Source organism: Phaseolus vulgaris, chromosome 2 (genome assembly GCF_000499845.2).
Source record: "Phaseolus vulgaris cultivar G19833 chromosome 2, P. vulgaris v2.0, whole genome shotgun sequence".
In the NCBI taxonomy this organism is placed as follows: domain Eukaryota; kingdom Viridiplantae; phylum Streptophyta; class Magnoliopsida; order Fabales; family Fabaceae; genus Phaseolus; species Phaseolus vulgaris.
In genome coordinates this window covers 4,266,696-4,285,340 of record NC_023758.2, presented here as the reverse complement: position 1 = coordinate 4,285,340, position 18,645 = coordinate 4,266,696, and the positions used below count along the sequence as shown (strand labels likewise).

At 31.6% G+C, this 18,645-nt stretch overlaps 3 protein-coding genes across 3 annotated transcripts; 1 reads left to right on the top strand and 2 right to left on the bottom strand.

Annotated features, from left to right (window-relative positions):
• Positions 1-126: 126 nt before the first annotated feature.
• On the bottom strand, positions 127-1,670 carry LOC137810390 (leucine-rich repeat protein 1-like). The gene is made up of 7 exons (XM_068611626.1): positions 1,421-1,670; positions 1,193-1,328; positions 1,041-1,112; positions 799-942; positions 638-705; positions 443-518; positions 127-281 (listed from the first exon to the last, which is right to left on the bottom strand). Exons 1-7 carry the CDS (start codon positions 1,494-1,496, stop codon positions 230-232), a joined length of 624 nt encoding a protein of 207 aa, XP_068467727.1. The 5' UTR covers positions 1,497-1,670; the 3' UTR covers positions 127-229.
• Positions 1,671-4,156: 2,486 nt separating this feature from the next.
• On the bottom strand, positions 4,157-5,764 carry LOC137809873 (leucine-rich repeat protein 1-like). Its single transcript, XM_068610935.1, has 7 exons — positions 5,587-5,764; positions 5,359-5,494; positions 5,207-5,278; positions 4,965-5,108; positions 4,787-4,861; positions 4,573-4,641; positions 4,157-4,208 (listed from the first exon to the last, which is right to left on the bottom strand). Exons 1-7 carry the CDS (start codon positions 5,705-5,707, stop codon positions 4,157-4,159), a joined length of 669 nt encoding a protein of 222 aa, XP_068467036.1. The 5' UTR covers positions 5,708-5,764.
• A 3,859-nt stretch (positions 5,765-9,623) lies between these two features.
• Positions 9,624-13,890, top strand: LOC137810388 (UDP-glucose 4-epimerase GEPI48-like). The gene is made up of 9 exons (XM_068611624.1): positions 9,624-10,022; positions 10,538-10,587; positions 10,753-10,888; positions 11,502-11,603; positions 11,881-12,108; positions 12,433-12,511; positions 12,641-12,723; positions 13,202-13,293; positions 13,450-13,890. The coding sequence occupies exons 1-9, from the start codon at positions 9,702-9,704 to the stop codon at positions 13,544-13,546; spliced, it is 1,188 nt and encodes a 395-aa protein (XP_068467725.1). The 5' UTR covers positions 9,624-9,701; the 3' UTR covers positions 13,547-13,890.
• The last annotated feature ends 4,755 nt before the right edge of the window (positions 13,891-18,645 follow it).

Sequence of the window (18,645 nt, the reverse complement as noted above, 5' to 3'; positions counted from 1 at the left end):
ATTTATATATTTTGTATTATATTTTTTAAATATTATGTTATATTTTTTAAATATTATGAATCTTACTATTCGTAATATAAAATATTCATGATTATATAAGCTCTTCGATTCAAGATTCAACTAATATGATAGCAAGATGTGAAATATTTATAAATATCAAAAGTTTTTTCTTTATTCTATATTTCGACATTCAAGTATGACATGTTAATTTGTATTGAGTAAGGATCTTCTATGCAACCACTCCTTTCACCCTTGCGCTTCTGAATTTCTTATTCCCAAAGCTGAAACACAAAAAGGGATAAATGTAGAGTTAATCTATGAACAACAAGAAATTTGAAACACTCCCCACCTTCAAATTAATAAATGTCAAATTAATGAATAGTTATTCCAAGAAGAAAGATAGTAATTTGATTTTTGTCAAGAATTCTGAAATTTACCATACCTTTGCATTGAGAATGATTGAGCAGTGACATCTACTGGTGGGTTTGAGAAGTGATTATTAGAAACATTAAGAAATTAAGAAATATTAACAACAAATTAAGAAGAAATTGATTTTGGTTTTTTCCATTTCAAACAACCCAAAGCAAAAAGATGTAAAAATAAATCATAAGAAAAGAAACAAAATCTTACAAGACTACGAGATTTTTAAGAAGAGTGACTACTGCACTTGGGATTGTTCCTGACAACTCATTGTTGTCTAGCCATCTATATCATCAATGCAAACAAAGCTTAATTCACATTGTTTGATTCAAAAAAATGTGTAATTTGGTCAACCAACATCAACATAAACGTGCTTACAAGAATTTAAGAGACTCCAAGTTGGCAAAAGATTCTGGGATATTTCCTTCCAATTTATTCTTAGACAAATCCATACTAATAAGGTTTTTCAAGCTACCAAGTTCTTGAGGAATATTTCCACTTAAGTTATTTCCGAAGAGATGCCTGCAATGAAAAGTTTTATAATCAATCTTTCTGGAAAACAATAAAAGAAAAGGAGAAAGAGTGTTGAGAAATTGTAGAATCCTGATACATATACATACAGATGTTGAAGGGAGGGTAGTTGGGCAAGTTCTGGACCCAAAGTTCCACTAAGACCACTATTTCCCAAGTATCTGAAATTGAAAGAACATGCACATAAGTGATTAGAAATGAAGGGATGAAGAAAGTAAAGGAGAAAGAAAGGGAATGTTACATGCGAAGGACGACGTTGTCATTGGAGTCGCAGGAGACACGAAGCCAAGTACAAGGATTAACGAGAGTAGGGTCCCAACTCTGTAGAACGTTGTTGGGATCAGAAACCCTTCTTCTAAAAGCAGAAAGAGCGTCTCCTACAAATTCAAACAAACCTCACATCAGTTTTACGTGAAATGCATGCATTTGTTTGTCAAAACAAAAGGGTTTGAACAAAGAATAAAAGTACCTTCAGAGTTTGAGAGGGATGAGAGAGGACATTGGAGAATGAGACATAACAGACACAACAACTCCAATCTAGACATCCTCAATTCCTGTCAGAATAGACAGAGATTAAACTTCCATCAATACAAACAACACTAACTTTAAATAACACAATTTTACCTTATCACACTTAGGTTGTATCTGGATTGGAGATGGAAGTTGTGGGAGAGGGAGTAAGAGAGTGAATTTGTGAGGATATGAGAATATGTGTTAGGTTGTTTAGATTGATGGATGTTAGAATAAATTTATAAGGATGATTTAGGGAAGTTTTTGAATGATGTGATGAATAAGAGAGAATTTAATTTTCTTAAAGAATTTTATTTTATTATTAAAAAATATTTCAATAATGAATTTTGTTAAAAAAAAATTATTTAAGTTAATTAAATTGTTGTAAATTTTTTCTGATATCATTGAATAATTATTTTTGAAAAAAAATATTGCAACATAATTAAGGTTATATATATTAAAATTTAAAATTGTTACATAAAAATAAATAATTAAAATATTCAAAATTCTAGATAAATACAAATCTTAAATATTTTATGTCCTGTTTAAATAAAAATATAAAATATTTAAAATCTTAAATAAATACAAATCTTAAATATTTAATATCCTATTTAAATAAAAGTATGAAAATGAATAAAATCGATTATCTCTTCCCTACAACATGGACGATAATCAATTATGGCATCAAAGATAACAACAATTACTAAAAAACGATTATCGCATGAAATCAACATAAATGAGACTCGATTTTCATTATGAGAATCGATTCTTACATGAAATCAACATAAATGAAACTCGATTATCATAATAAAAATCCATTCTCACATGAAATCATCATAAATGAGACTTGATTTTTATAAGCAACACTAGGACAAAATCGATTCTCCCATTAAATCAACGTGAACAATAATCAATACTCCTAAAACACAACCAACACAAAATTGATTATCATAGCTCGACTAGGTTACCAGAAATCGATTTTACCTATTCCACCTTACTCTTTCACGGTAAAGTTGTTGTTAACCACACAAAAAAAACTTGAATGTCATGCATGCACAATATAAAGATTAAGGGGTATGGAAGTAAAATACTATCATCCTATGTGGAATCAGTTCAATCTCGTGTATTTATGTGAAGAAACCAAAATGTTTCCACCCACTAGTTCATCCCTCCTCCAAGTCTACCCATGAAAGCAAAGACATCATTAATTTTCCATATAAACCAATTAACAATTCTCTTACAAACATAATTTATTGTTAACTAAATGTATAATTTTTTATTGATTCTCAAACATAAATATTCTCTAAATAATATACGTATATAAGACTAAAAGAATAGAAAACTTAAAAATTTGTTTAATAGTGGGAAGTGAGAGATAAATTTATTAATTTTATATATAAAAAATAATAATAATGTAATTCACATTGTTATTTCCGGTCTATTTTTTATAATTTGTTTATTTATATTCTTATTTTTTTATTAAATTAAAAAAATTATAAAACTCTACTTATTTATACTCTACTTAAAAATGAAACATTGAATTTTATTGATATGACCTATTTTTGTTTATGATTAAACAAATCATCATTCATTCACATGCTTCAGATGACTCAGACTAAAAGTCAAATTCACATTAACATTGATTCATACATCTAATTTCACCATTTATTACACATTCTCATACATTTGAATGGGGACTCGTCTCATTTTAAATGATTCTATTTTTTTAAATATCTAAATAAAAATTTCAGATTTATTAAACTTTAAATTTTATATCAAATAAAATATTTCAATTCTCATCAAATATAAAAACTATTTAAATATTAAATAATTGTTAACAGTTCAAGAATATTTATATTAGAGATTTTTTTATCATGTTTTTTTTTTCTTGATTGAAGTTGATCAAGATTAATTTTAATTAATGTCAATAACAATTATTTTAACGGCATCAGTGAGAATTATTTCTAGTGTCTTGTTTCTTGGAGTTTATTTTTATCAACCGTGGTTAAAGGACCTTGTTATTATTATCATAAATTACTCTGATGAATTATACTTTTTTTTTTAATATTTATATTTTTCAGATTATGTGTTATTTCTCCCACATATCTATTTAAGAAAAAAAAAATCTAATAATTGAATTTGACTGGAATTTCAATCCTGATTAATTAAATACTCAAATGTACACTTCAATCTAATTATCTAATTATTATAATATTAATTTAATATGATAAGTAATACAACCATTTTTCTTGAATATGGTTGTGATTATTAGTTATATTTTTACATATTTATATGTTTTATGTTATATTTTTTAAATATTATGAATCTTATATTCGTGATATAAAACTATTGATTATATAAGTTTTTCGATTCAAGATTCAATTATCATGATAGCAAGATGTGAAATATTTATAAATAGCAAAAGTTTTTTATCTATTCTATATTTTGACATTTAAGTATGACATGTTAATTTGCATTGAGTAAGGATCTTTTATGCAACCACTTCTTTTAAATATTATGAATCTTATATTCGTGATATAAAACTATTCATTCATGATAATATAAGTTCTTCGATTCAAGATTCAATTATCATGATAGCAAGATGTGAAATATTTATAAATAGCAAAAGTTTTTTATTTATTCTATATTTTGACATTTAAGTATGACATGTTAATTTGCATTGAGTAAGGATCTTCTATGCAACCACTTCTTTCATCCTTGCGCCTCTGAATTTCTTATTCTCAAAACTAAAACACAAACAAGGATAAATGTAGAGTTAATATATGAACAACAAGAAATCTGAAACACTCCCCACCTTCAAATTAATAAATGTCAAATTAATGAATAGCTATTCCAAGAAGAAAGATACTTTAAAGCAATGAGTTGTGGAATGGATACATAAGTAAAGAGGGAGAATGAACTATTTTAAGGGAGCACAAGTTTTCTTTGGCTTCTTTTACCAAAGCTAATTTAGTACCAATCACCCTTTTGCTTGCAAATATATATACGTTTTATCTTTAAAAACTTTTTTATTTGAATTAATGGGTATCTCAACCATGCATATAAATATGGTAATTTGATTTTTGACAATAATTCTAAAATTTACCATACCATTGCATTGAGAATGATTGAGCGGTGACATCTATTGGTGGGTTTGAGAAGTGATTATTAGAAACATTACTACACAACACAATTGACGAGGTTTCAAATTAGTTGACATATTAACAATAAATTAAGAAGAAAATGATTTTGGATATTTTCATTTCAAACAACCCAAAGTAAAAAGATGTCAAAATAAATCATAAGAAAAGAAACAGAATCTTACAAGACTACAAGATGTTTAAGAAGAGTGACTACTGCACTTGGGATTGTTCCTGACAACTCATTGTTGTCTAGCCATCTATATCATCAATGCAAACAAAGCTTAATTCACAATTGTTTGATTCAAAAAAATGTGTATGGTTAAGTTTTTAATATGGTAAACCAACATTAAACGTGCTTACAAGGATTTAAGAGACTTCAAGTTGGCAAAAGATTTTGGGATATTTCCTTCCAATTTATTCTTAGACAAATCCATACTAATAAGGTTTTTCAAGCTACCAAGTTCTTGAGGAATATTTCCACTTAACTTATTTCCAAAGAGATGCCTGCAATGAAAAGTTTTATAATCAATCTTCCTGGAAAACAATAAAAGAAAAGAAGTAAGAGTGTTGAGAAATTGTAGAATCATGATACATATACATACAGATGTTGAAGGGAGGGTAGTTGGGCAAGTTCCGGACCCAAAGTTCCACTAAGACCACTATTTCCCAAGTCTCTGAAATTGAAAGAACATGCACATAAGTGATTAGAAATGAAGGGATGAAGAAAGTAAAGGAGAAAGAAAGGGAATGTTACATGCGAAGGACGACGTTGTCATTGGAGTCGCAGGAGACACGAAGCCAAGTACAAGGATTGACGAGAGTAGGGTCCCAGCTTTGCATAACGTTGTTGGGATCAGAAAGCCTTCCTCTAAAAGCAGAAAGAGCGTCTCCTACAAATTCAAACAAACCTCACATTAGTTTTACGTGAAATGCATGCATTTGTTTGTCAAAACAAAAGGGTTTGAACAAAGAATAAAAGTACCTTCAGAGTTTGAGAGGCATGAGAGAGGACATTGGAGAATGAGACATAACAGACACAACAACTCCAATCTAGACATCCTCAATTCCTGTATGTTAGAAGAGACAGAGATTAAACTTCCCATTAATTCAAACAACACTAACTTTAAGTAACAAATAATGTTACCTTATCACACGTAGGTTGTATCTGGATTGGAGATGGAACTTGTGGGGGAGGGAGTAACAGAGTGAATTTGCAAGGATATAAGAATATGTGAGGTTGTTTAGATCGATGGATGTTAGAGTGAATTTATAAGGATGATTTATCGAAGTTTTTGAGTGATATGATGAATAAGAGAGATTTTTTTTAAAGGTATTAAATGTAAGTTTACAATTTGATTTTTATTATTTAAAAATATTTTGAATAATAAATTATGATGAAAAAATTATTTGAATTAATTAAATTGTTGTAAATTATTTATTTATGATACCATTGAATAACTATTTGAAAAAAACATTGTAACATAATTAGGGTTATATATGTAAAAATTAAAAATTGTTAAAAAAAATAATTAAAATATTCAAAATTATAGATAAATACAAATCTTAAATATTTTATGTCCTATTTAAATAAAAATATAAATTTTTTAAAATTTTAAATAAATATAAATTCTAAATATATAACCACTAATTTAAACAAAAATTTAAAATAAGTTTGAATTTGTAAAATATTTAAAATTTTAAATAAATACAAATCTTGAATATTTAATGTCCTATTTATATAAAAATGTAATTTTTTAAAAATATTATAAATTTTAAATAAATAAAAATCCTAAATATTTAAAGTCCTATTTAAATAAAAATATGAAAATTTTAAAATATTAAAAATCTTAAATAAATACAAATTTTTAATATTTAATGTCCTATTTAAATTAAAATAAAAAGTTTTTAAAATATTCAAAATCTTAAATAAATACAAATCTTGAATATTTAATGTCCTATTTAAATAAAAGTATGAAAATGAATAAAATCAATTATCTCTTCCCTACAACATGGACGATAATCAATTATGGGATCAAAGACAACAACAGTTACTAAAAAACGATTCTCGCATGAAATCAACATAAATGAGACTCGATTCTCATAATGAAAATCGATTCTCACATGAAATCAACATAAATGAGACTCGATTCTCATAATGAAAATCTATTCTCACATGAAATCATCATAAATGAGACTTGATTTTCATAAGCAATGCTAGGACAAAATCGATTCTCCCATTAAATCAATGTGAACAATAATCAATACTCCTAAAACACAACCAACACAAAATTGATTATCATACCTCGACTAGGTTAACGAAAATTCTTCCACCTTACTCTTTCACGGGTAAAGTTGTTGTTCCTCAACCACAAAAACAACTTGAATGTCATGCATGCACAATATTAAGATTAAGGGACATGGAAGTAAAATATTATTGTCCTATGTGGAATTAGTTCAATCTCGTATATTTATGCCAAGAAACCAAAATGCTTCCCACCCACTAGTCCATTCGTCCTCCAAATCCACTGGCGGAAGCATAAAGATCATTAATTTTCCATATAAACCAACTAACAATTCTCTTACAAACATATAATTTATTGTTAACTAAATGTATAATTTTTATTGATTCTCAAATATAAATATTCTCTAAATAATATACGTAAATAAGACTAAAAGACACAAGAAAATAGAAAACTTAAAAATTTGTTTAATAGTGGGAAGTGAGAGATAAATTTATTAATTTTATATATAAAATAATAATAATAATGTAATTCGCATTGCTATTTCCGGTCTATTTTTGATAATTTGTTTATTTATATTCTTATTTTTTTTATTAAATTAAACAAATTATAAAACTCTATTTATTTATACTCTACTAAAAATGAAACATTGAATTTGATTGATATGACCTATTTTTGTTTCTGATTAAACAAATCTCATTCATTCACATGCTTCAGATGACTCAGATAAAACTCAAACTCACGTTAACATTGCATTCATACATCTAATTTCACCATTTATTACATGGGGACTCGTATCATTTTAAATTATTCTATTTTTTCTAAATATCTAAATAAAAATTTCAGATTTATTAAATTTTAAAGTTTATATCAAATAAAATATTTCAATTCTCATCAAATATAAAAACTATTTAAATATTAAATAATTGTTAACAATTCAAGAATATTTATATCGAGTTTTTTTTTCTTGATTGAAGTTGATCAAGATTAAATTTAATTAATGTCAATAACATTTATTTTAACGGCATCAGTGAGAATTATTTCTAGTGTCTTGTTTCTTGGAGTTTATTTTTATCAACCGTGGTTAAAGGACCTTGTTATTATTATCATAAATTACTCTGATGAAATTATACTTTTTTGTTTTTTTAATATTTATATCATTCTTTATTAAAAACTTGGTGTGATATTTAAAAAAATAAAAAAAATTATTTACTGTGCAAAAAGCAAATGTATTTTAATTTTTAAACCAATGAAAGGCTAAAAGTAATTATATTTGTATAAAAACATAATTAACATAATGTCACAGTTTAATAAAATAGGTAAAATGAATGAAATGAGAAGGAGACAGTTGGCTGAAGTGTTGTAATGATTGAAGACAGTTGGGTTGTTACAAAGGTTCCATTTAAAAATTTGCATTAAGTGTTCAAAATTTAAAGGTAAATATTAAATATACTTTGTGACTACATAATTATAGGTATTGGTATTGGTTCATCAAGATTTGTAAAGAAAGAAATAATAAATATAAGAAAATAGAGAAGAAATTTAAGAAAAAAACTATTTTATTAATATTAAAAACTCTATTTATAAATAAATAAATAAATAAAAAATAACAAATGTAACTATTACTCATAGAACAAATAGATGTAGTTATAATTGAAAAGTTGAAAAATTAATAGAATCATTTTTTTATTGCATGCTTCAACCCCTGATTCCTTATATGATGTAATTTATTTAATATTTTCTTATTGTTTTCATTTTTTTTCTGAACTCTTTCAGCGTCTTTTTTATTCTTTGATTAAAATATTATTATTTTATTATAATCAATAATTATATTAAAAATATTATTGATTTTAGTGTTTGGAGTTACATGATAATTTTATACAAGTTAAGAGAGAATATTCATTCAATTAGACTCTAAACAATGTAAGACTCCTAAATAGTATACAATTATTAAATGTATTAAAATAGTTTTAATGCATTATCATATTTAGGAATTTTGTTTTATTTGAAATTAGTTCTATACAAAAAAAATTAATGTATTTTTATAATTATTTTATTTTCCTCAAACTTTTTAAGTAACCCAACAAACGTCAAGAGTGGTTGATTTGTCAAAATATTTATAAACAAGAAAATCTATTTTTTCTTAAATGAAAACTAATATAAATATATATAAACTTGATAAAATATTTGTTTGCACATGTTTTTCTACTTATAACGGTCAATTTCTACTTCTTGCGATTTATTGCAGCATTTGGATCTTTTATCTTCCTTCTTTCCTTTTCCTCTCTTTATTTTTTCCATATACATTATGCTATTCAACTATATTTTAAACTTTTTTCATTAGATTTATTAAATATTTATTACAGATGTATATTTTTATTAAATATTATATAGCCAAAATCTCTGTATATAATCAAATAATTTAAAGTATCATTAAAGCTCTTACGATAAGATATTAATTATGCGCGATAAATGACAATAAAAAAGTAATTAATATTCGAGATAACAATTAATACAAAAAATAAAGTGATTAAAGTTGAAATCGATAATTTAAAGTAATTAGTGTTTTTAAAAATATAGCGTAACAGTTTTTTGTTTAAACAAGATTTACTTAACTGTGCCAGCATTAATCATAAGAGAGCAATGATTAAAACCGGAAATTAGTTACGAAAGAGAAAAGAAAACAATGATTATGGGAAACCGCCACGCTGGAAATCCACGTGGCTGATCTGTTGTTCCCTCCATAAATATTCGCACAAGAAAGAAACCATTTCAATTCCAATTTAAACGAAAGAAGAAAACAGAAGAATACGAAACAGCACAGAAGAGTCAGAACATTCTATCGCCTTCTCCAAATATGGCATCGCGCGTCAGCATTGGCAACCTCACCACCGCCACGCCACCGTATCTTGTTAATTCACCTCGTTTTCGTTCACCACATAAACTTTCTAAAGCTCTTTCTCACCAAAACGCTGCGCATCATAACAACCTCATGCTCCGCAGAACCGTCCTGGTGACCGGCGGAGCCGGTTACATCGGCAGCCACACCGTTCTTCAGCTGCTGCTCGGCGGTTTCACTACTGTCGTCGTCGACAGCCTCGACAATTCCTCCGAGGTTGCCATCCATAGAGTCCGGGAGCTCGCCGGCGAGTTTGGGAATAACCTATCCTTCCACAAGGTGTGCCTCTTTCATTCAGTTTCGAATGTTTCCGTCACTTTATCGTAATCCGAGACTGTTTTGCTTTGTGGCTTGGGTTTTTCGGATTCGGAGTTTCGTCGATTTAGGTTTAGATTTGTTAAATTTTGGGATTGCTGTGGGCTTGGTTTGGGCCTGGACGGTGTCTGGTTCATTGAATTTCTGCGTGTTTAAGCGTTTTTTTGGATTTGGCGCTATGTCGGTTTAAAATTCAGCTGAAAAGTTCGTCATGTACTTTTTTGATGTGATGTGATTTTTGAGAACGACTGGTTTATGTTTTTTCTTAGGTCCTAACGGATCTTGTTCTAGACTGTTCTGGTGGTTTCGGTGACGATGTTTATTTTGTTTTACAAAATCTGTGTTTTTCACAAATATTATGGCGAAGGAAACCAGAGAGGCCGAGAACTCTGATTGCTTAATTTTGCACATTTGTTTAATTAGTTTATTATGGTGATGATGAATGACCGACACTTTTTGTTGTATTTTCGCCACTGCAGGTGGACCTACGGGACAGAGCTGCACTAGAGCAAATTTTTGTTTCCACACAGTAAGTATTATGACTGTACCTTCTTTCTTCTTTCTTTTTTACGCTAAGTAGAGCATGACAGAAGTTTCTTTAATAATAATAAAAAGATTCACTTGTCGGTGCTTCATATTCTCTTTGGGACATCGTTGATCTAGGAACCTTTTCTAATCACTATTTTTTTTGCAGGTTTGATGCTGTCATACATTTTGCTGGACTGAAAGCAGTAGGAGAAAGTGTGCAAAAACCTTTACTATACTACAACAACAACTTGACTGGGACAATCACTCTATTGGAAGTCATGTCTGCCCATGGATGCAAAAAGGTAAAGTTCTTCTTGATTTTTTAGTCATGCATCCACGATAGAATTTAACTGTACTAAAAAGTATTCTTAATATTCTCAAGTTTCTTTCATGGCACCCGGTCATATTGTTTGCTTTTTTAATAGAGTTCCTTCTATTGACAGATACAACATGTGTATATCCAATTAAATTGACGCAAAACTGCTTGCATATTATTTAAATAAATTTATTCAAGGTACTTCTAGCATCACTTGAAAATTAGGTTTTGAATTGAGTTCAGTGGTTACATGTGTATTCAACATGGCCGAGTGGTGGTTGTCAGTGAAGTTGTTGACAGAAATAGCCATGAAGGGATATTTTTTACTAATTTTGTCAAAAATATTCATGTGGCTGTAGCTGTTATTGCTTTTGCTGCTGTAATTTATGTTGTTTTTCTACGATGTTTAAACTTCTCATTATATTTTTATTGTTATTCATTTAGTTGGGTAAGTGGCGAAGTATTAAGCCTGCAGGTTACCATTGCTTGTTTACACATTAACTCCTTGAAGTGTCTTGCGAAGTTGATCATGCATTTTATTACCTTGGTGCTGTATTCTGCTTGTTTCACTCATTCTGTATCTATTCAAATGGTTTCAGCTTGTGTTCTCGTCTTCAGCAACTGTATATGGTTGGCCAAAGGAGGTTCCATGTACAGAAGAGTTCCCTCTGTCAGCGATGAACCCATATGGTCGAACTAAGGTATGACTAGGAGTATTTGTTGGAAGGTGAAACTTATTTTGATTCGAATTGTGTTTTCGCAATCTGATTTTGTGGACTTTTACAAAATATCATTTATTACTTTGGAATATTGTTTTCATTTAAAAACAATCCCTATCCACCAAATTCCCTGTAATCCGCTTCTCTTTGTCTTTAACAACTTTCTCCCTTTATTAGAAAACAAAAACTTGAATTTTATATATATGCTTGTCTAGGTGCCTGCCTTCCATTGGTATCTGATAAGATGTTTGTCTTTCAGCTTATCATTGAAGAAATTTGTCGTGATGTCCACCATGCGGAGCCAGATTTGAAAATAATATTGTTAAGGTATTTCAACCCAGTTGGTGCACACCCTAGTGGTTATATTGGGGAGGATCCTCGAGGAATTCCAAACAATCTCATGCCATTTGTTCAGCAAGTAGCAGTTGGCAGACGGCCTGCGCTGACAGTTTTTGGAAATGATTACAATACAGTCGATGGCACTGGGGTAAGCTCCAACTTGTCCTATGAAAATTTTCCGAGGAAGGAGAAAATTGCATGAAGTTTAACTCAATCTTATCCCGTCCTCTGATTCCTTTGATTTGATACATTTATGTTCTTTATATATCACATGTGGGATGTACATATTAGATTATTTTACATGTACAATTTCTCCTCATCTTCTCTTTTGAATTCCCCTGATAAAATTTATGCTTAAGTAAACCACTTTTCCTCACTGAATAGTTTCTGTTAGGTGCTTACATTTATTTCCCAATTTTAGAGATCTACTTTTAATTTCTTCACAAAGGATGGTTCTTTTCATTTCTCTCAGGTTCGGGATTATATTCATGTTGTTGATTTAGCAGATGGGCACATTGCTGCATTACTTAAACTAGACGAACCTAGTATAGGTACTATTCCAAAATTTTCTTTATCTTCTAATGTCTAACTCTGTCAGCTCCGGTTAATTCTGAAGCAGTGACAATGTCGAAAATTTATGGTGGTAAAAATTTAGTTTAATTTTCGTGGTGTGTTTACAGGTTGCGAGGTTTATAACCTGGGAACAGGAAAGGGAACATCGGTTTTGGAGATGGTTAGGGCTTTTGAAACAGCATCTGGAAAGGTAATAGAAACATGTTTATTTTTCTGGTCCTGCATCTGTCTACATAATCTTTTCTGTCAACTTTAATGTCATATGTTAAAGCATGTTGTATCTCACGTTCCGTTTTTCTCCCTCATGTGGGAGGGACATTTTGAATTTTGCTCAGAGTGTACTCAATATAGTGCCTCATGCGCATTCTGAATGTAGTTTTTTGCTGTGTGCTCAGCAATCTAGTCATTTTGCAGTTTGGTGCTAGTATTTTTGGGTCCTGAGATAAACTTTTGACTTGAAATTATGATCTGAAATGATTGCTCTATCGTAAGTTGTGGATAAGCAGCTTCTGGAGTTTCAATCGGTTTATCTCAGTGTACATATTTGCTATAGGGCGTAATATAGACAACGAATGTCATAAAATTCAAATAAGTCATTTTTATATGGCTTTAGCTATTCTCCAGTGCATGTATATATAACTAATCCTTACTATTATTCATTTGTTCAGAAAATTCCTCTTGTGATGGCTGGCCGTAGACCTGGTGATGCTGAAATTGTTTATGCATCCACTAAAAAAGCGGAAAGAGAGCTTAAATGGAAGTAAGTTTTAATTGGCTTTCTAATTGAATGTTCATGACATTTAATTCTGGGTGAGGTTTTATGTAATATGAAAATGCATACATTTTACCTAAAAAAATGTTTATGCACTTCTTTCGTAATATATTTTTTTTCTCAATTATTTGTGTTATATGGCAGGGCAAAATATGGCATTGATGAGATGTGCCGTGATCAATGGAATTGGGCTAGCAAAAACCCTTACGGCTATGTAGATCAGGAGGACTCCACCGACTAACTACAGAATACACCACATAGTATTTCTTAACTCTCCCCCAGCGTACTCCGTAGGTTTTGTGAATTTAGCTTTTCCCAAAAGTGTATTATTATGATTCATAGTTACATGGTAAATAAGTAGTGGTTTACTATACTGTAATTTAATTTAAAAGTTCTTTAGGTTTCTTCTTACAGGGTATTGATTATTAGATTCAGGTTCTCTCGTGTTCCGCATGAGCTGCGTCCTGGTTTGTAAATCTAAAATCACATGTTTGTTTAAACTGTGACTAACAGGTATTCTTACCTCATTATTCAGATTATATTTTTTAATATTCCCTTTAGCAATAAAATAGCATTCTTTGAAAATTTGAGGTATCTCCCATTAGAATTTTATCACTACAAATAGTGTCTTATTCATGTATTAAATTCTTTTATATAATTTTGATAGATGAAAATATCTTATGTAAATATTGCTTATAGTTTGCTTTAATAGTATATGTAAATCAATAGTATGTCACCTTTACTAATCTCCCAAACATCTTTCACAGTCTCCTCGTAAATTCATTAGTTTTCAGGAAAGGCATGCATATAATTTTATTAAAGGGGAAAAAAAAATCTAAATTTCAAAATCTAATCCATAATTAACCATATCCATATTAGTTTTAATCCATTTAAATAGATTTATTTTAAATTCAAATCCATAATTTTGGATTTTAAATCCAATCCATTTAATTGGATATGGATTAGATATAGATTGGATACATTTTTTGGATTATCCAAATTGCATTTTGGGATGGATTTTGACTTGGTCCGATCCAAGTTAAGTCAAGACAATCCAGCCGATGTCAAGTCGAGCGGGCTCGGACCGATGTCTAACCGAGAGTCCCAGGCTCATATTGAGTCGAGCGCGCCCGAGTCGATTTTGAGCCGAGCGCGCCCAAGCCGTTATTGTGCTGAGCATTCCCGAGTCAATGTCGAGTTGAGCTGGCCCAAGCCGATGTCAAACCGAGCTGGCCCGGGCCGATGTCAAGTTGAGCTGACTTGAGCCGATATTGAGTCAAGCAAGCCCGAGCTGATGTTGAGTCGTCGAGCCAGACCAATGTCGAGCCGAGCAAGTCGGGCTGATGTCAAGTCGAACAGGCTTGAGTCGATGTCAAGTTGAAGGGGCCTGAGTCGATGTCGAGTCGAGCGGAATTGAGTCGTTCGAGCCCAGACTGATGTCGAGTCGTTCGAGCCCAGACTGATGTCGAGTCGTCTGGGCTCGAATTGATGTCGAGTCGTCCGGGCCCAGACCGATGTCGAGTCGTCTGAACCTAGGCTGATGTTGAGCCGTCTGGGCCCGGGCACATGTTGAATCGTCCGGGCCCGTGCTGATGTTGAGTCGATTGGGCCCGAGCCAATGTCGAGTCTTCTGGGCAAGAGTCGATGTCGAGTGGAGTGGGCCCGGGTCGATATCAAGATGAACGGGCCCGGGAGACTTGACGTCAATTGGGCCGATGTCAAGTTGATTGGGCTCTGGCCGATGTTGAGTTGATTGGGCTCGATCCAATGTCGAACCGAGCCGGCCAGAGCCAATGTCGAACGAGCCCGAGCCGATATCGAGTTGAACAGGCCCAGACCGATGTCGAGCCAAACGGGCTCGGTTCGATGTCGAGTGGAGCGGACCTTGGTCTATGTCGAGCCGAGTTGACCCGAGCCGATGTCGAGTCTAGCGGAACTGAGTCGTTCGAGCCCAGACCGATGTCAAGTCGTCTGGGTTCTGGACTGATGTCGAGTCGTTCGAGCCCGGGCTGATGTTGAATGGGCTCTGTTCGATGTCGAATCATCAAGGCCCGTGCCATTATCGAGTCATCTGGGCCTGGGTTGATGTTGAGTCGTCTGGGCCCGGGCCCTTGTTGAATCGTCTAGGCTCGTGCTGATGTCGAGTTGATTGGGCCTGGACCGATGTAAAGTTGAGCCAACCAGATTTAATGTCTAGTCTCCCGTGCTCAGGTTGATGTCAAGCTAAACTGGCCCGGATCGAGGTCGAGTGGAGTGGGCCTGGGTCTATGTCGAGTCGATTGGGCCCTGGCCAATGTCAATTCGAGCGGGTCCGAGCCGATGTCGAGTCGTCCAGGCCCATGCCATTTTTGAGTCGTCCAAGCTCGGTCCGATGTCGAGTCGTCCGGGTTCGGGCCGATTTCGAGTGGAGCGGGTTTGGGTTGATGTCGAGTCGATTGGATCGTGGCTAATGTCGAGTCGATTGGGCCTTGGCGCGAGCTAAGCGTGCCCGGGTCGATGCCCAGTCGAACGGGCTCAGACGGATGTCGAATCATCCAGATCTGGACCAATGTCGAGTAGTCTGGACCCAAGTCAATGTCGAATCGTCTGGATCCGGACCGATGTTGAGTCGTCCGAGCTTAAACTGATGTCGAATCGTCCAGATTCGGATCGATGTCGAACCGAATTGATCCACATTAGGTAGTCGATTTAGACCCGGTTTAAACCAAATTAATCTGTATATATATCAGAATAAATTTAATCTAATTAATAAAATGGATTGAATTTAGATTTAAACAATCACCTACCTATTTATTTAAATAGGTTCTCTCATGGGTGGTTTGTATGTGTATCTACTTTTTCTATATCAATATTGTTGCCGACCATATGGATTGTTTATAATTTTTTATTTGGTACTCTGATGGCTGGTTTGTATGTGTATCTACTTTTTTTATATCAATATTGTTGCCGACCATATGGATTGTTTATAATTTTTTAATTCATACATTGCTTTCGACAAATAATGTAGAATTATTAGCCTACAAATCAAGAAAAGAACATATCATAAAAATACCTTTCCAGTGAAAAAGAAAACTTGTATCTCCTGGATCTGGTTCAAGCTAAATGAGAACAACTATGTGAGGAGAAAGTTATTGAGATCCCAGAAACTATCAATTTGCAGACATCAATAGTACAGTTATAATATGGAACACATGCATTGTACAACAATCTTAACCATTTAGGACAATGTTAGCTGGAGTCTATTCTCTTGGCATAATGTTAGCATGAGCCCTCTCTTCACCAATCATTTTTCATTTTTGTCTCTTCATCAATCATATAATTATTTCAGATAAATTAAATGAAAAGTAAAATCCTATCGATAGTAAAATAAAATAGTGGATTCTAACAAAGTTATAGATAATTGATCGGGTATTTATAATTGATTAACACCCAATATAATTCTTGTTAGTATCACAATTCTCTCTTTAATATTTTAAGATGTGATTCTATTTTTGGATAATCTATAATTCTTTGAATTCTGTAAGAAGTTCAAGGCATATAAATGCTTTTGTTTGTGTAAGAATTAATATTATTTTTCACATTTTTAAAAAAATTTAGTCTCAGTGTTATTAAATGTTTTAATTTGAGCTCTTTTTTTTAAAAAAAAACATTATTTTTTTTTCTCTTTCTTTATTAAGTTGATGAAGCATGAACATGACATTACTAACGCAGTAATTAAAAACAAAAAGGCTGTGGACATTTATTAAGTTTGGTGAAGCTATACCAAAAAAATTGGTCCACTTTTATCTTTTTAAGATTATGAAAAGAGAGGGGCAACAGTTTTCCAACATCTTGAATTAAAAGATGGAAAGATAAATTAAAAATGAAAAATATATTTAAAATTTTAAAAAATTAATAATACGTTCAGGTTTTATAAACATAGTTTTTTTTATCAACTTTAAGAAAACAATTACACTGATTTATTTATTTTTAAATGTAAACCAAACGTTAAATTCAATTCAATTCTTTCTAATTCTAAGCTAATAATGCCCTTTATCCTGAGTTCGTTCTTTCTCCTTTTGTGTTTCTTTCAGAGCTCTGGAAAGTCCTCAGTGCTTGAAAGTATCGTTGTCAATGATTTGTATTTAATTAATAATAAAAAAGGTCCTATAATGTGTCCGTGTATAACCATTAATTTTTCATTTTCACATTTATAAATCTGGGTGCTCACTCAGTAGTGAGAATATCTTCACTAATTTGCTAATAATTAATATGTATCTGGTAAAATGGACAGACATCTTAAATACAAAAATTAAAATAGTTATAGGTATTCAACATAAAAAAGAGAGAATTAATCTAAATAAATAACCATAATCAGAGTTTTTTTTAAATAAAAGCTTTATCACTATGCCACTTAAGATCTCAGCTAGGCTGACACCTCAAGTAACAACAATCATTTATCACATGAAAAAAATATTATTAAACAAAAGAAAAAAGAAAAAGAAAAAAATACAAAAATATGGGGGGACTAGACCAAAACCCATATGTTAACAAAAACGATACATAGGTAGACGATACCTATTCATAAACTTATCAGCACACGCATTTCATTCACGAAAAATATGAGTAACTGTAAACCTAATTTTCCCACAGTAATTAAGACAAGCATTCTATCGATTACGAAGCATCCAAGGAACATTTGTCCTAGCAGTAAACGCAGCACAAACCAAAGCAGACTCACATTCCAGCCAAACATTAGTAAACCCCATCTTTTGAGCTTCCTCCATAGCAGTATAACCCCATAAAACTCAGCAACCAGAGCAGTCTGAACTTAACGCAGAAAAAGCTCCAATAAATTCCTCCATACTCCCACGAAAAATACCTCCGCAAGTAGCAAGACCAAGACATCCCCTAGCAACCCCATCAGTGTTAATTTTTACCCAGCCTGGTGAAGGAAATTTCCATCTAATAGGAAGAGGATGTAGAACTTTAACCAGTACAAGTGTTAATACCAAAAAACTTTAGCACATTGAAATCAAACATATCATTCTTCATTGAAGCTTTAGACGAATTACCCACTAGACAAGTTAAGTCTTTAATAACCAAAATAGCCCTAAAAACCTCAATCTTATCCTGAAAGCGAACATAGTTCCTCATACGCCATATCATCCAAATACAAAAAGTTATCACAGCTAGCTTAATTAATTTAACCAACGGACTACCATCACTCCTAATAAAAGAAAGAAGATCATCCTTATTAGAGAAATGATAAATAGGAAAAATGTGTCAGAATATAGTTTCAAAACAACCAAATGTCTTACAGATAAAGCTAAAAAACCTACTGAATTCGATAGGAATTAA

Bases quoted from the DNA above. Each gene is read 5' to 3' on its own strand.
- LOC137810390 (XM_068611626.1), bottom strand. From the start codon at position 1,496: ATGTCTAGATTGGAGTTGTTGTGTCTGTTATGTCTCATTCTCCAATGT. The intron at 1,329-1,420 runs GTACTTTTATTC...TTGAATTTGTAG, and splicing joins ATCCCTCTCAAACTCTGAAG to GAGACGCTCTTTCTGCTTTT. The intron at 943-1,040 runs GTATGTATATGT...TTTTCATTGCAG, and splicing joins CTACCCTCCCTTCAACATCT to GCATCTCTTCGGAAATAACT.
- LOC137809873 (XM_068610935.1), bottom strand. From the start codon at position 5,707: ATGGGAAGTTTAATCTCTGTCTCTTCTAACATACAGGAATTGAGGATG. The intron at 5,495-5,586 runs GTACTTTTATTC...TTGAATTTGTAG, and splicing joins ATGCCTCTCAAACTCTGAAG to GAGACGCTCTTTCTGCTTTT. The intron at 5,279-5,358 runs GTAACATTCCCT...TTTCAATTTCAG, and splicing joins GACAACGTCGTCCTTCGCAT to AGACTTGGGAAATAGTGGTC.
- LOC137810388 (XM_068611624.1), top strand. From the start codon at position 9,702: ATGGCATCGCGCGTCAGCATTGGCAACCTCACCACCGCCACGCCACCG. The intron at 10,023-10,537 runs GTGTGCCTCTTT...TCGCCACTGCAG, and splicing joins ATAACCTATCCTTCCACAAG to GTGGACCTACGGGACAGAGC. The intron at 12,724-13,201 runs GTAATAGAAACA...TCATTTGTTCAG, and splicing joins TTGAAACAGCATCTGGAAAG to AAAATTCCTCTTGTGATGGC.